At 32.2% G+C, this 18,089-nt stretch overlaps 1 protein-coding gene across 1 annotated transcript; it reads right to left on the bottom strand.

Annotated features, from left to right (window-relative positions):
- Positions 1 to 5,968: 5,968 nt before the first annotated feature.
- LOC132717273 (uncharacterized) lies at positions 5,969 to 13,159 on the bottom strand. The gene is made up of 3 exons (XM_060700709.1): positions 13,012 to 13,159; positions 7,363 to 7,485; positions 5,969 to 6,397 (listed from the first exon to the last, which is right to left on the bottom strand). The coding sequence occupies exons 1-3, from the start codon at positions 13,049 to 13,051 to the stop codon at positions 6,216 to 6,218; spliced, it is 345 nt and encodes a 114-aa protein (XP_060556692.1). The 5' UTR covers positions 13,052 to 13,159; the 3' UTR covers positions 5,969 to 6,215.
- Between the last annotated feature and the right edge of the window lie 4,930 nt (positions 13,160 to 18,089).

Genomic DNA, 18,089 nt, shown 5'->3' with positions numbered 1-18,089 from the left:
AGCAGGGCACTTGAAGATCAAGCTAATCTGTGAAAATTTGAACAAAATCCTTTGAGAAATGTAGAAGTAGTTGGGCTACAGAAGAAATTGTTCACTATATACTCTATATAAGGGAAAAAACAAAGGGCCATAATAAGGTCAAAAATTATCCAATCACAAAAACCCAACAATATGCATCAGGGAACTAGATGACAAAGCTTCTGTGAAAGTTTGAACAAAATCCCTTGAGAAATGTAGGAGGAGATGCGCACAGAAGAAATTGTTCACTATATATTCTGTATAAGGAAAAAAAACAAAGGGCCATAATTAGGTCAAAAATTATCCAATCACAAAACCCCAACAGTATGCCTCAGGACACTTGATGACAAAGCTTCTGTGAAAGTTTGAACAAAATCCTTTGAGAAATGTAGGAGGAGTTGCGCACAGAAGAAATTGTTCACTATATACTCTATATAAGGGAAAAAAACAAAGGGCCATAATTAGGTCAAAAATTATCCAATCACAAAAACCCAACAATATGCATCAGGGCACTAGATGACAAAGCTTCTGTGAAAGTTTGAACAAAATCCCTTGAGAAATGTAGGAGGAGTTGCGCACAGAAGAAATTGTTCACTATATATTCTATATAAGGGAAAAAAAACAAAGGGCCATAATTAGGTCAAATGTTATCCAATCACAAAACCCTGACAATATGCGTCAGGGCACCTGATGACAAAGCTTCTGTGAAAGTTTGGTCAAAATCCGTTGAAAAATGTAGGAGGAGTTGCGCACAGAAGAAATTGTTTACGCCCGCCCGCCGCAATACCTCAATCTTATAACCAGATTTTTCCTTCGGAAAACCTGGTTAAAAACTTGCATGATGTGTTTGAAAATTAAAATTGTTTCTATAATATCTATCTGATATTTTACAGACAATAAATTGTTTATAGTGAAAATCCACAGAATTAAAATATTCGTTTGTGGCATCTGCCATAATAGATAGAGATATTTTCTGGGGGCGTTTACTTTATTTTATTTTATTAATTTTTTTGCACGGAATTATTCATACAATGGTATTTAGTCATTTTCTTAAACAGAAATATTGTTTTATTTTCGACCAAGACCAAAGACCTTCTTCTATTGATCGATTATTGTCAACTATATTCCTGATACAAACGTTAATTTTTTTTTCCCAAACCATGTTGAAAATAGTTAAATGAAATATCTTTAAATCTTTATAAATGTTCCCCGCAGGAAACCATTTTACTTGTAATATAACTAGAAATTCTATAGGAAATCCCGTACAGAGTTGCAGTAAAATCAAAACTTTTCGCAAGGGATTAAGTTGTTCGCTAAATATGCGTGTTGATCATATTCGCGAAAATAAATGTCCGCACTGTATGATACTAATTTTATCAGAATTGAAAAAAAAGAACTAAGAGCTTTTAAGGGCAGCCGTGACCTATTGGTTACGGATTCTGACTCTCAGGGATCGTGGGTTCGAGCCCTATTCGGGTCATGACCATGTTTACTCATATGACACCAGTACTGTTTAGTTACTGGAATCGGAATCGAAAGTGATTAATATTAATTGCAAGCACTTGTTTCGCAATCGATCTAGAATAAATATGTTAAAATAAGATATAGCAAATATGTAGCTTCGCTACTTTGTCTGAAATGTTGAATTTGAGAAATTTTGGCGTCGCTAAAATATATGATAATACAGTATATAGAAATAACGCCGCATCTAGAATAAAAGAGACTCGGTATTGAATTTATTGAAAGACTTTGTCATTCACGAATAGATTTTTATCAGCAAGGCTCAAACTGACATCTGGTTTGTGGTGCGTGGCCGAATGTTTAAAGCATCAGAATAAGAAATCTACAGGTTGATGGTCACCTCATTTCAAGCCGCGTCAGAGGCACGCCGTTGTCTCCTTGAGCACGAAACCTTTACACTCATTGCTGGTCGGTTCCAGCCCTGTAAACATGCAGTGGTTGGGCCAACCACGGAAAATCGTCATAGGAAAATCGTTGTCGGGCCATGGTTGGCCCAACTCTAATTAACATGTACTATAAATGCAGTTGTTGGCCCAACGTCGAACCAACCATAAGTTAACGCCAGCGACATTTCTGCATTGGCCCAATAACGATAAATATGTACTTTAAAACAGAAGTTGGGCCAACGTTTGACCAACAATACATTTTCGTCAAATATATAAATTACTGCACCTGACCCAAAATTTATTTTTTTAAAGACAGATATGCATGTAGATATTTTACTGTATATAAACAGTACACTACAATGAGTAAAGACTAAAGTTTATAATGTTTTTTTGAAGCCATGTTCAATATTGTCACATTCAAGAAATACTCATATAAATTAAATGAGAAATGTAAGAAATAATTACTTTTTGAGTCTAGAAATGACCAAATGACCTATGCAGTAGTAGGGGATATGTATCAATAGATCTATAGAAATCTTGAAGATCTGATGTATAATCTAAAGCAATTATTGGCGTCCGCGCCGAAGCGCGGCGCCTATTGGAATGAAATGAGATTTTGTGAAAGGGCGACAGCAACTTCTCGAGCCTTTTATAGTTGCCAATAATAAAAGCCGATCATTCCGATCGGTATGAGGGTGCTTGATTATTAATTAGTCGCGATATGTACAATGAATGGCGAACTGGAGAATTTCGCAATGCAAACATTTTTAAATGAAATAACCTTTTCCGTCAATAAATCGCGCTCTTCGGGGTATTTTCGCTTATCATTTTGTAGTACACAGTGGGTTATTATGGTATGTTATTCCGAAAGCTGTTAATAGAATGATGAGTTGATGACCTAAATATTCCGAAAATCTATTTATAGAGGGATGTACTCCTATCGGTAACTCCCGGTCTCTCCCGGGATTTACTAATGACCGGCGAATAGTACCACACGTTTATTGTCCGGTCTCTCCCGGTTTTGGAGTAGATATCGTTACAGAACAGAACAATTATTTTACAGATAAATAAGCTTTTTTTCAAAATGAATGTTTGTCACTTAGTTTGGTTACAATAATTAATAAACACAGATCAACTCTCGAATTGATTGATTATTATTATACATAAACATACAATTCGAAAAAAAAACCAACAACACAAATCGCATGTTATATTTTATCTATATGAGATAAAAACAATAAATATGTACAATAATTGAGAAAAAATGTACATTTTTATGGCATTAATATGACACTATCAACTTTAAAACATTTTATATAATTTGTTATTCGTGTTTAGTAAAGATTCCGAGGAATTATTCAAAGTTACAAATCAGATTTTATGAATTATTCAATTGATTGATAATTTAAAAAAAGATAAAGAAAAATACAAATGTACATGTATATGGTTTAAGAATAAACAAGATTATAAATTGAAAGATTAACCATGATTTACTGACTTTTTCCAGTTAAGTTTTGACTTATAATCGTCGATCATTATGACAATTGAATTCTTAAAATAGTGGTAAACGTAAAAACTCAGTATTAAATTAAATAGCGCATAAAACACACACAAAAAAAGAAAAGAAAACAATATTCATAAAATCTGTATTTTTTTTATTAAAATAGAAATTACATTTATTGTATAATAAACAATTATGCTAAACATGATCAACATGGTAATTTAACAAGTGTCATATTGTTACTTAGTGTGAACAGATACCTTAAGAGGGGGTCCTCGTCAATAGCAATAACATAATAAGGGACAATTACACAAGTATGGTGTTGATCATGCGTTACACATATGGATTATAAATAATTGTATACATGTATATCCGTTGCTATTAATAACCACGATCATAAAGAAATAACAAGTAATATTCTAATTTCTAGCATGCCGATCAAAGTTATAAATAATGAACAATGTCTTTCGTCCGTTCATTCAAAAGTGATATACAATTCTGGTAAAACCCAATGAACCATTGAAAAGTTTATAAGAATATCTTGTCATCATATATCTACTAGTTCATCTGCACCTGCTGTTTGGACGCCCTTTGATGCTTTGCATCAATGCTTTTCTTGTACATGTGCTGGAATAACCATGATAAACCACCGGAATCTTCCACTCTGAACTCTAATTAACCTCTGGTTTATTCAATGAATGAAAATAGGATCATTTTGGCACTACCAATCCTTTCCCTCGCTTGATTTCGAAGCTGCATGGACGCGTGTTTACAGATAGATCTAAATAAATTTGTATTAGACTGCAATTTCTCAACACTGAAAAATGTAAGTAGATCTAGAGTTTTTTACTTTAATCTTTTAAATAAACCCTTCTAATATAGCAATGTATTTAAACCTGCACGGAATTAGTGTTTTAAAACCTGTTATACTATCCACGTGACCAGGTCATGTGATTAATACAAAATGGCGGATTGGTAAAGGAAAATACTTTGATGTTTTCAGGTAAACAAGCCAGAATGAATTTGATTTTTGTAATGAAATTAAAACCATTTAATTCTATCAGTGTTTATCAGCTTAAAATATGATATGTTTATAGTTTTACATCTGAATTTATTGTGAAATTGCAAGTTAGTAAAAACTGACAAGCTACAATTAGCACTGAAGTGTTAAGCTCATACAATCTGTTCTGAGTATAAATAGGTAATTATGATTGATTATGAGTTATTTGCAAAATTCTGCTTTGTTACTAAACTTTTTAACAGTTACACCACTCATTGCAGTAGAGTGTATACGAAACTTTGTGTAAATTTAATTTGAAGTGTAACTTCGCATTAAACACAAATTACTTTACCCGACTGCAAAAATTGTTTTTATTTCATTTCAGACTAATTGGGAGAGCATTGTTCGCCGTGTTATGTCTCACACTTTGCCTCAGGAAGTTGCCCTAGAATACAACTGGGTTGGAAAAGGCTCGAAAAAACCATTCGAAAAACTTAGACTTAAAAAAGTCATATTAGGTTTGTATTTTTACTTTTTCAAAGGTGATTTCACCGGTGCTAGAAAATTATTTTACACCGTGGGTGTAAGATGTGACTCTTGTGTTGTAAATGATCATCATAACTCTATTTGTATTTTGACAGAATTATGCCCCTTTTTAACTTAAAAATTTTAGGTTAAAATTTTTAATTATGTCAAATATCTCTGTTACTATTAAATCTATTGACTTGTAATTTAAAATATTTCTTTACTATCAAAGTCTTATCCCCTTAGCTCTATTTGCATTTTGACAGATTTATGTGCGTTTTTACTAGTAAATTATAATAAGTAGTGTATATTGAAATAAAATCAGTAAACTGTATAAATTTCAGATGCTGTAAGAGGAAGAAGACAGGGGTTTACTAACAATGAAATCGAGAAGACAATGAAGGAGTGGCTAAGATATGCCAAGGATAGGGAAGGCGGGCGGAGGAAGAGATTGACTAAAAAGTTGCAACAACAAAGAGAAGAAAATGAAAATGATATGTGAACAACATTTAGTAATAAATTGTAGTAATTAGTATATATTTTGTTCTTTTATGAAAACAAGGCATTGGGCCAACAAAGGGCCAATGTTTATTGTAGGAAACCAGTCAGTGGGCCAACGGGGGGCCAACAAGAAGAAGGGAAACCAGTTGTTGGGCCAACAGAGGGCCAACGATAGGAAGGAAACCCAGTCATTGGGCCAATGGAGGGCCAACGATAAGAGTAGGAAAGCAGTCGTTGGGCCAACCATATACCAACCGTTGGCCCAACGTTGCCCCAATTAGCAAATTGACATTGGGCCAACGTTGGCATTATGTGTTGGGCCAACAAAGCAAATGTAATTGGCCCAACGTTGGGCCAACTACTGTCTGCTATCTGGGAGGAACGGGTTTGAGAGGGTTTTAGTAAGCTTATAGCTTCCATTACAATCTATTAGTAAAATCGAATCTGACTTAAGTTTATATCTTCTAAATTATAGCATTTTTCGGAATTCCTTTAATCAGAATGATCAGAAAATGATCAGAGATTTTCCTTTATTCATTTCAACAATACACATAAAAAGGTGCTATGAAAATTACAAATTTTAATAAAAAAGTATTAAGAAACACACCTACAAAGTTATACATGCACACTAGTATAAAAAGAATTGATTACGTCATATTGCATAGAATGGAAGACATCTTTTAAAAAACGTTTTTTCGGAAAAAAATAGATTAGATACCAATCAAAAGTTTTTAATATACAGTCTATTTCATGATTTTAATGATTAGAAGATATTTCTGAAGATGTTAAGAAAGACACACGCAACAGTCGTGATCACAGCGAACGTGGACATGGGCTCAATGGTGGCTGCGTTACAAAGGTTTGACGTACAGGCGCATATACTAACATCGTCTTTTTCCTCGCATTCGTCCTTCTTTACAAACGGTAGACAAGTTCTCACGACGGCTGAAAACAAATCAAAAGAATACATTTGTCATTGTAATTTAAAGTCTCTTTGAGTCACCTTTATCACTCAATAATTAACACACACCACATGCACATTATTAAATAACGCCAGTGTAAATCATACGTTGTTTTTATTTATTTGAGCCGTGTCACGACAAAACCAACATAATGGGTTTCCGACCAGCATGGATCCAGACCAGCCTGCGCATCTGCATAATGGCCCATTATGCCTCAAAAATGCTTTTATGTCTCAAAAACTTTTTAAATTTGGTGTATTTCTATAGTATCAAATAATTTACTTATTGGCCAATTACGTGAACCATCATTTTTATCTGTTGCTTTTGGCCATAAAATATAATTATAGTGAATAAATAGTTTGTGTGAAAGACAAAATGCTACTTTGTAAACATTTTGCTACTTTCATGACAAAATATTTCATATTTATCGCTACTTTCTTCGGGTAAAATCACCTAACATTCTCTTAAACCATTATTTAAACATTATAAAAGTTCATGCAACCTTTTTTTGTTTTTAGAAGTAAACATTATTTGTTCCAGAGGCATAATGCGCCTTTAATGGAACTTCTGTCTACTTCTTTATGCATGCAAATCAAACTTACCCCCATCTGTTTACTTCTTTATGAATGCAAATCAAACATACCCACTTCCTGTTTGCAAATCAAACTTACCCCAATCTGTTTACTTCTTTATGAATGCAAATCAAACTTACCCCCTTTCTGTCTACTTCTTTATGCATTTAAATCAAACTTACCCCCATCTGTTTACTTCTTTATGAATGCAAATCAAACTTACCCCCTTCCTGTTTGCAAATCAAACTTACCCCCATCTGTTTATTTCTTTATGAATGCAAATAAAACTTACCCCCTTTCTGTTTACTTCTTTATGAATGCAAATCAAACTTACCCCCTTCCTGTTTACTTCTTTATGAGTGCAAATCAAACTTACCCCCATTTGTTTTCGTCTTCAAACATGAACCACTACAGGTGTCCTTGGCCACGCCATCAGACTTGAACTCATCATTACACCCTAAGGCGCACTGGTAACATTCCAGGCCGGATACATGGTAGACTGAAAAAAAATAAATATAAAAATTCACAAAATTACAACATATAACTTCAAACCTTAAAACCTTATAAAAGATAACCAATGAACTTCCAACGTTTACCCCACGTGATCTTCTAATCTAGATTGGTATTTCAGTTAAGTATCCAGTCATCCACTCCCAAACCCCAATAAGAATTAGACGAAATAAAATTAATATCGTAATTATAGCCTCGTTTTCTATTATCCGAGTTAAAAAAAATAAAACCGCATCAAGCCACTATTTGTGTACTTATTTTACTTTGTCTAGGTTTCCTAGGGTTTCAAGAGTCCAAATAAATCGATATCATGTCCATATTGTACTCAAAATCTTGATACAGTGAAAGGTTACCCGTTTTCTTTTGCTCCTGTATGAAAAACTATAAACTATGAACTATATACTATTAACTATAAACTATGAACATGTTTCAAATGTATACGTGCAAAAGTTAAAAGTGATATTGTTATATTAGAACAGCATTTGAAAGCGAAATTGTGTAAGTATAGAATTCAATGTTGATTTTAATCTAATTTAAAGACTCATAGTGATTTTGAATCTTTGAATAACAAGATTGGGGTGCCATTTTCATTGTCATCAGTAGAATAATTCATAGGTGGTTTCTATTTTTTTATGTACCTTTAGATTCAGTGGTGTTTTTCTTCTTTCTAATAGCAAGATTTAAAAGTCATTATATAAGTACTCAGGGGTTACTTTTATTGTAGAATATGCAAAATTCAGTGGTGATTTTTTTTATTTTAGTAAGCACAAAATTCATAAGTGATTTTTATTGTATTATGTACAAAATTGAGAGGTGATTTTGTTATTGCATTAGCATGTGCAAATTTCAGAGGTGATTTAATTAAGTGTTTTACAATGTACTAAATAAATCCTGTATTTTTAGAAAAACTTAAATATCCTGTATGTATTTATAAGTCCACGTTATGGGGTGATTTGTATTGTATTATGTACAAAATTCCGAGATGATTTATCAGTACAAAATCTAGTGGTGATACAAAACTTCTTCTGTGTAGACGACAAGAACCAGCAAATAAAAGCTCTTGTCGTAACATTGATCCACATTGTCATACAACAATGTCATTCCACAATATGAGAAATAGTAATTAATGTAATGGATTTTCTGGTACTCGGCTTTGCAGACAGAATAGACGAGCAAATACCCAGTGAAATTTACGTAATTTCAGAAATAGTAATTAATGTAATGGCTTTTCTGGTACTCGGCTCTGCAGTCAGAATAGAAAAAATACCCAGGGAAATTTACGTTAAACAAGCCATTATGCATGTATATAGTGATATACATGTATCATTTTGTAGAAATTTGGACAAGGATTTCATTGCATAAAAAACAATTTGAGAATATTAGGAATTCTATACCTATCAATGAAAACTTTACTGTCAGTTGAAGTGAGTTGTATTCTACTTAAACAAAACACAGTATTCTACTTAAACAAAACACAGTATTGTACTAAAACAAACTCAGTTATTTACTTAAACAAACACAGTTTTCTACTTAAACAAACACAATAATCTTCTTTAAACACGGTATATACTTATACAAACACAGCATTCTACTTAAACAAAACACAGTATTCTACTTAAAAAAACTCAGTTATTTACTTAAACAAACACAGTTTTCTACTTAAACAAACACAATAATCTTCTTTAAACACGGTATATACTTATACAAACACAACATTCTACTTAAACAAAACACAGTATTCTACTTAAACAAACTCAATTATTTACTTAAACAAACACAGTTTTCTACTTAAACAAACACAATAATTTTCTTTAAACACAATAATTTTCTTTAAACACAGTATTATACTTATACAAACACAGTATTCTACTAAAACAAACACTTTTATATTTCTACTGAAACAAAACACAGTATTCTACTTGAACAAACACAGTATTGTACTTGAACTAACACAGTATTCTACTTTAGCGAACACAGTGTTCTATTTAAACAAACACAGTTTTCTACTTAAACGTTATTTGTATTCCACTTCAACAAACAAAGTATTCAACTTAAAAAAAACAAAGTATTCTACTAAAACAAACAAAGTATTCTACTTAAACAAACACAGTATTCTACATAAACAAACACAGTATTCGACTTAAGCAAATACAGTGTTCTACTTCAGCAAACATTCTACTTAGCAGACACAGTATTTTACACTCGTAGAATAGTATTATAATACATGATCAACTAAATGACCGACCGACTAACTGGGGCGGGGGGGGGGCGGTGTTGTTGTTTTTTGTTGCTGTTATTGTTTTTTTTTTTTCTTGTTTTTTTTTTTAATTTGATTATTTACCACTTAATTATTACTAATTCATTTACACATACACATCTAAATTAAAATGAATATGATGAATATAAGTACGGCAAAAACCAAATCTCTATTAAACAGTACACGTCAATAAAATAATGTTCTATTCTGTTCAATTTAACAGTGCCATATTGCCCATAGGTGAACGTCGCGTGGCCATGACTTACACTATACCCCCGTTCCCTCTCTACAACCCAAAACCTTTAAACATCATCATAACATCTTAAGAATTGACAAAAAATAAATAAATGCTTTGTTTGAACAATAATTTATTAGTCATATTTTTTTATTTTTTTCTTTTTTTTTCATAAAATTCATTTTAGTCAATACTAATGATGTTTGGATGATGTTTAAGAGTTTTGGGTTGTAGAGGGGGGAACGGGGATATAGTGAAAGTCATGGCCACGCGACGTTCACCTATGATATTGCCTTGCTTTACGAGTACGTATAACTTCTTTAATATATGACCAATTAATCCGTAGTTAAAAAAACAACATCTTAAGACAGGCGCAGATATACACACGTACGCACGCTCGCGCGCACTCCCACACACAAAAGAACAACAACAAAAACACCCCATTACTTATTAATTATACTCATGCTCAGGTTATGCGTAAGCAATATCGACTTTTCCCATGTGTTGTATTTATTTCCAGTGATAGTCGATTCCGCACAATAATTTTACTGTTATCGTAGAAACGATTATTGTTTAATATCAAGATATTCTAAAGAGTTTGTATATTTATTTTGATTGATTGTTGTTGTTTTTTTTTTTCTAGTTGGTCGGTTGCTTGCTTGCTTGGTGTGTGTGTGTGTGTGTGTATGGGTTTGGTTGGTTGGTTGTTTTGCTTGCTTGATTGATTGATTGTTGGTTAGATGGTTGTTCGGTCGGACGGTCGGTTGGCAGGTCGGTCGGTCGGTTGGTTGGGTGGGTGGTGGGTAGTTGCCTGGCTTGCTGGATTAAATGATCATTTCAATTAGGAGCATACTATACACGTTTGTGTTATTGCGGTATTTGTAATGTATGTTTTACTTGTTAATGTATACACATTGTGCTTTAGGATGAACATGTTAGTAAGTCAGTGTTTGACAGTTATTACCGTTTGAATAAATGACCTTGAAATACTTTCGCATGGCTGCTATTTTTATGCAAAACAAAGTACATCGACCATGGACGTGAACTTGTTATTATTAAGAAATTATTAAGAAATGGTTAGAATATCAAACAAAAATTAGCGCAACAAAGATTGGCTTAAGTACTTGATATAATATAATAAGTCCGAGTGGGAGCATTAAGGAAAAATAGCTTCATAATGTTTTCAGGACTAAACTAGGCAGTAAAACTATTTTTTTAATAATATCAACTACTAAAGGCAATCTTTGGTTCACTACATTTTTTTCTTTAATATAAAAGTATATAAATAAATAAAAAAAGTCTGATTTGGAGCATCCTGTGCGCGATGACCTAGTACCTTCAGTACCATTGATACTTTTCCGGATTATTTATTACAATAGGAGATCTAATTTCCTTTTTCCAAATAGAATATACATGAAGAAAAGTAACAAATATTTGTAACATATGTTAAATATTTTGACTTGATTTTGATCAGCTAGTATAAGGCTATAGGCTGCCGGTACAGACTTGAATAACTGGCTAAAGGGTAACTGTTTACGGTCTGTTATAACAGCCGAAGTTTCATTCTTTTTCTTGCATATCAAATCTTAATCATATTTCGGAAAGAAATTACGAAAACTGATATTTTCATTAAGCATTTTTTCGTATGGTAGCGAATGAATTTACAACTTCATTCATTATGGAAAAGTAACGACATTCTATGCAATTCATTCATAAAGGGCGCGCGGAAATGACGTCGTTTATAGCACGCGACTTTGTCTTACACGGATGGGGGTGTAAGACAGGTTTTCTTCTAGCATCTGTGTAAACGGTAGACAATCCTGTCTGATATGCGAGACAGGTTTTTCTAGTACCGGTGTAAACCTCAGATAATCAAGAAAATATCTGATAAGCCCCGTCTATAACTAGTAACTTCGCGGCGAGATATTGTGCTATTTTGTGTCTGGGCAATATCTCAACCAGCACGAAAATATCTCAGAACAGAAGTTAGCTTTGGTACGTCGATTTATATTGACTACTAGTATAACCTAACTGTAGTAGATTTAGCTTTGTTGAATCTCTCTTTTGACTATATCATAGTGTATGTACCTTTCTGTTGAAAATGTGTCAGGGTGAGATAGTATGCATACACATGCACAGTGCGTTAACTGGAGTGCAGAGAAAAACTTTTTTCATTTCTGCATAAATGTACAATAATCCATTAAATATTAAATATGTGCATACATCTAAAAAGAAAGTCATCATTTTATAATGTTTTTGTTGTTGAAGAAAAAATTAGTATTGAGTTACAATTGTAGTAAAGATAGTGTCAATAATTTAAATTGAGCAATGTAACATTTGATAATTTTAACTAAAACACGAACTAACTAGAGTGAAACATCATTTATTGCAATTTAATGATGACATACTGTTTTTCAAAATAACCGACCTATGGTCTACGTCTTGACCGTTTAATGTGAAACTTCATTGAATATCGTGTTGTTTCCTTGTGTCATACATCAGCAAAAACCTAAATGTTACAGCTTATGAAATTTTTGTACCGTTGACTCATAATTTCCCTTCTTGCTTCAAAGCGTTAAGTATATCGTAAACTAACATCATCAGAGATTATGACGAAGATAACATATGTTCCTATGTGTTTTTAAGAAAAAAAAATGTTCCTATGTGTTTATTTTTACAACAAAAACCTTGTTATACTAATATAAAATTATTTTGCAGAAAAAAAGAAAGAATAAAAGATAAAAAAAATAATACGATAATATCCGACGGTTTGTCTATCCATAACAAAAGGAAAAAACTTTTAACAAAGTTGTTATATATAAGTTAAAATTTGCAAACGAAAATCACATTTCACTTTGTAACCCATTTACATGTATTGCAAAAAGTCATACACAAGTGAAAAATAAAACTTATAATTTTCATAAAAATTCACATTTGCAAACAAAAATACATCCCATTTATAAAAGTTTCAAAAGACCGCAAGATTGAAAAAATAAATCTTAAAAAAAAAACAAATATCTTACCAGCAAGGGAAAACAAACAAAAGCCTAATAGCAAATTCATCTTTTAGTAAAACTGTGTAAAATCCAGATGCAAACACGTCAAACTAAGGCGAATGCTGCTCGCGAAATGATTTCTGCATTGCCCGGTTAAATATAGATCATTTTCCGGTCAGATTTTTCAAGTATAGATCACTTATGATAGTTTGGTATAAAATTCATGAATATAAATTATATATTTAACTGAATATGCTGAATTATTCACCTGAAAATCTACAAACTATCTTTAGACGTGTACAACATTGATTGCAAATAGTTTTTGGCGTTTAGAAGACACCGACACATCGCGGACATTTTATCATCGTTTACTTGTAAGGTTTATCAGAGATTGACCTTGAGTTTGTTGGAAAATGAAAAAAAAGTACATTTCGAATTATCGAAACGTAACAATTGAGAGGAACTTTTGTTCTCCGAAATCTCTCGGTTGCTGGAAAATTGGACCATTTTAATTCAACCATGTATTGTCACAATAAGTAATAATTATTTTTACAATTGAAAAGAAGCACCAGGAAAAAATTACACATACTTTCCTGCTACCATTTTATCATAATGTATCTGTAGGAACCAAATGGTACATCTGCTATTCCGAGGCTTATCAGAAAGGATGCAAAAACTTATGCTCTTGCATGGGGAGTTCTTATTACTCAAAATTCATTCTGCAGAAATATTTGTATTCTACGGAATACGGAAGCCCATTAGTGCCATTTTTTCTAAAGCGTTGGCGCACCATACTAAAAACTATATTCCGGTATATACCGGACAAGGCGCTTGAATGATTAAATGCTAAAGTCTCGTTTTTTCACCCATCAAAATAGGCTCCGATATATATGTGACACTGAGTGAAAAATGTAAGAATCGTCGAAAAAAAAAACGATATTTTTTCTACTTTGTGAACTTGATTTCTGCAAGCATCTATAGGTACTGCTCCAACACCAAAGTGAGTTGAAAAACTTTCAATCCCTGTGTCTCAGGAGTTTTATATGGAAGCCTTGGAGGGTCACTTTTGAGTTTCGACTTATAGATTTATTTTACTATTTTCTTATGACTTTTGATTTATGACTTTTGATTTTTGACTTATGGATTTTGTTATTTCCCACGTGCTTGCCATTTTAATCATAATTTCCAAGGAAAATATGGTAGAATATGACATTGATTCAGACAAGGTAAGTTCATTTACCTAAGTTTCCTGGAGGCTTATTTAAAAAATCAAAATTTGTGGGCTCATATGCAAGAACAGAATGTTATTCCTATATAAGCCTTTTAAATTGATTAAGAAAAGAAAATACTTTGCTTGCATTGCATTGCATTGCATTGGGTATCTATTTTTTATTTTTAATTTCCGGAACAGGGATATATAATCTCAAATTGACATACAGCGTATGAATCAAAAGCTTTATTTTTATATGGGTTCCAGTTTTAAATCCAAACCAGTCTCGCATTGTTGTTTGCTGTAGTTACAATCGGTTTTCACCCGTAGTTCTTCATTCTTCGTCCATCTTATATTGAATATAGACCAAATTATATGCCTTAGTTTGACAAAGAAATTTGTGGTTAAGAAGTTTCATGAAACATGGTATTTCAAAAAACAATAAATCATACAGGCTTTGAAACTTCACACACTTGTTTAGAACACGCTCTAAGTTAGAAATCTCTGAATTGCATTGTTATCAAAATTCTGCCTCTTTTTCGATGTTGAATTCATTGTTAGAATTTTCATGAAAAATGGTTCCTCAAACACTTTTTAAGCGATTCCTTTGAAACTTGGAACACATATTAAGTGTTGACATCGAAGATCAATGACCAAGTCTCGTATGAGTGGCGCACAACTGGACATACTTATGCCCATTTTTAAAGCTAAAATGTTTTGTCAGATGGTTTATGAAATATGATCCCATAAACCAGTTATGATATAATATTGAAACTTTATTCACTTGTTCAGTATCAATAACTTAGGTCACATACCAAGTACAAAGTACATTTGTATATAAACTTTTGTATACAGTTATGTATTAAGGCATTTTTTGTATTTCATTTTGTATATATATATGTATTTCATTTCAATTGAGATAACACATACTTTTAATGTTTTCAGTTTAAATTCTAGTAAAGCTACTCGTAGGAATTAAGGACGTGCTGTCGAATGGTTTCAACTACAAAGCAGTTGCAAGAGCATCAGCAGCATCAGCAATACATATTTGTCAAGTTTTCGGAGCCAGTTTAGAAGACTAAGAGGTTTTATGGCAAAACAGCGTTCGTTCCGAGTGGAAAGTAGTACAGTTTAGCAAATGCAAAATGTCCAAACACTAGTGATTTGGTTTTCTTCGTTATTGTCTATGGAAATATTCAGACATTTTTGGAATACAAGCGTTACCATTTCACACTTGTTTCAGACGCTCGATAATTTTTAAGTTTTAACCCCACCACTTATTGTGGACGCTTTATTGGAAATGCAATGTCACGTCCAGCCTCGTTTATTTTATACTGTCCATACCTCCAATATGGTACAAATCTTGTCTCGATATACAGGCCATGGTGTGACAGAGAAAAGTGTGAAAAATCATGAATTCATAATTCTGACTTTCATAATTTTCAGTATTTGCCAAAAATAAATTTTAAAACTTAAAAGAAAGGTATCGAAATCAAATTTTGCATGTTCATATAGCTTGGCGAGGCAGAAAGAAACATACTTCTTGCTATCATAGCTACATTTTAGAAAGTCCCCTTTGTTGTTGATCTTTTTCGTCTTTTTTTCATACTTAGATTTTGTTAAACTCATAATTATCTCAAAAAATGTTGGAGGCATCAACTTGAATTTACTGGCGAGACAGAGTGCATTGTGTTGTTAACAAAACTTTTTATTATAACATTTAATCGTTCTTCTAAGTTAAACATTCCTTTTTTCGACATGCTGTGGGTTGGTTGGGGTGTGTTCATTAAGAAAGACTATGATATTTCCATTACATATAAAGTCGGTTATTCTTCGAAAAAAAAACAACAAAAAAAAACAAACTAACTTGTGGACGTTATTAAATATATACATTATACAATGTATACAGTTTCTTAAAGTTAACTAGGAAGTTTTAAGCTAGAGACTGTGTTTGTTTTTTCTCTCTTTTGAACGAAATAACGCTTTGACAATGATTTTAAAAATCTTGACTTCAATATTAATACAGTCACTCTAGCGTTGCTAGTTAACCTAATCTATTCTATGATTTCAAAAGCTTCGTTAGATCACTCATGATTTTCTTAGTTTTTCATCAGTAACGTATCAACGATGTGTTGTATTGTAGACATATTGCATGTATATATGTCTTCTGTGACGTAAATACTTGATGTTTGTGTTGATGGCAGTGTTTATTTTTAGCTGTTCTATATTGTTAGCTTTTAAGTAAGGCATGTGTGCTATTTTAGAAAGAAATACCTCTGTAGTTCTTATCTCTGTTTTTAAATTAAATATAATGAAGCTCAAATTCAGTTTGTTTTGCCTATCTAATACATTTGTTTTCCCATAAGACAACAATTTTAATAAACAAATTAAAGCACGGTTGTAGCATAAAAAAATGTTTGTTGTTATCTGTTTAAACACATTTATTCCAAACAATTATTGATAATAATAATAATAATAAATACCACATTTATATAGCGCCCTTTTCATTAAAATGTTCAAAGGCGCTTTACATCGATAGCTCTACCAACTTGTCATGGTCAAGACCGTGAGGTAAAAACCTTTGGTAGTGTGGTCTCTAGGTAGAGGTATATTTAGGTAGTGTGTTGAGGGAGTTGGCTAGTTCCACACAGTTTACTTCTATAGTGATTGTTATTCTATTTCTACTTTGCTCATTTCAACCTCTTACTTATAGTTTTAATGGATGACTATCTCTACATAGATAAATAAATTCTCTGTAACATTTAAATACTGTTTATTCCGGTGGGAAATTGCAAGTTTATTTTGGTTATAACAAAGTTACAATAACACAATAATAAATTGTCAACAAATGAGGAAAATGTCTTTTTATCATTCAGGACCAGATTTAATATGATAATGTAAATAAGTACAAGTTTGAAGTAGAAATCACGAGAGTTTCAAGTCATATTTGTGTCAAAACCGTTTTCTAAATTTTTATTTTATACCTATAACTTTTCTTCCAACGGATAGAAAATTCCGTATTATGTTAGTTACAAATACGGAACCATATATGGAAATGCCGGATTATTTTTGACATTGGTTCCGATCTTAGCTGTGTCTTACATAGCATTAGGAACCAAAATTATAAGAGGCGTCGCCGGTTTTGCATATATTACGTATTCATCCGTCAGTCATAAATTTATTTTTTTATTTTCTGAAATTTCTTATAGCAGTGTAGTTTAATGAAAATCATTTTTACTAAAAACGAAAAGGTATATAATAAAAGTCAAATTAATGTTGTAGTAGCTTTCTGAGGCTATGTATTTTTCTACTTGCAACATTGGAAAATTGATATCTCACTCGACCTTCGGTCTCGCGAGATATCAATTTTCCATCACTGCTTGTAGCAAAATACAAAGCCTTAAAAAGCTACTACTACATATTATTCCGTACATATATCTCCTTTATTTTAATGTATTATAATGCCTAACGCTTGTACCCTCTTTAATAGTCAACACGGAAAAATAGCGTACCAGTCAACCGTGACTAACTTCAACAAGGAATTAAATAATCTATTTCAAGATGTAAAATGTTAATAAAAATTTGTAATAAAGCTACACATCTAGAAAATAGCTAAGAACTGTTTTATCTGAATAAAAAAATTCGTTATTTATCAAGAATAGTTTATTTACTTTAATACTTAATGCTGCAGACGGCATGTATAAATGAATGTCCCGAATTAAAACTTCTATACATATGATTTCACATTAACAATTGATGTTGATTCTTCACGTAAAAACGATCAACTATGATAAAAACATATGAATGCATTCAATGCAATAATTCTAATTTTTAACATCATATGACTTCAACACCACTCTCGGCTGATGTCCTCCCTTGCGTTTGGTGATTGTAT

Source organism: Ruditapes philippinarum, unplaced genomic scaffold (assembly GCF_026571515.1).
Source record: "Ruditapes philippinarum isolate M1 unplaced genomic scaffold, ASM2657151v2 ctg2271_1_1_1_1, whole genome shotgun sequence".
In the NCBI taxonomy this organism is placed as follows: Eukaryota; Metazoa; Mollusca; class Bivalvia; order Venerida; family Veneridae; genus Ruditapes; species Ruditapes philippinarum.
Note: the sequence above shows the minus strand (reverse complement) of the source record. Positions and strands in the feature narration are given on the sequence as shown.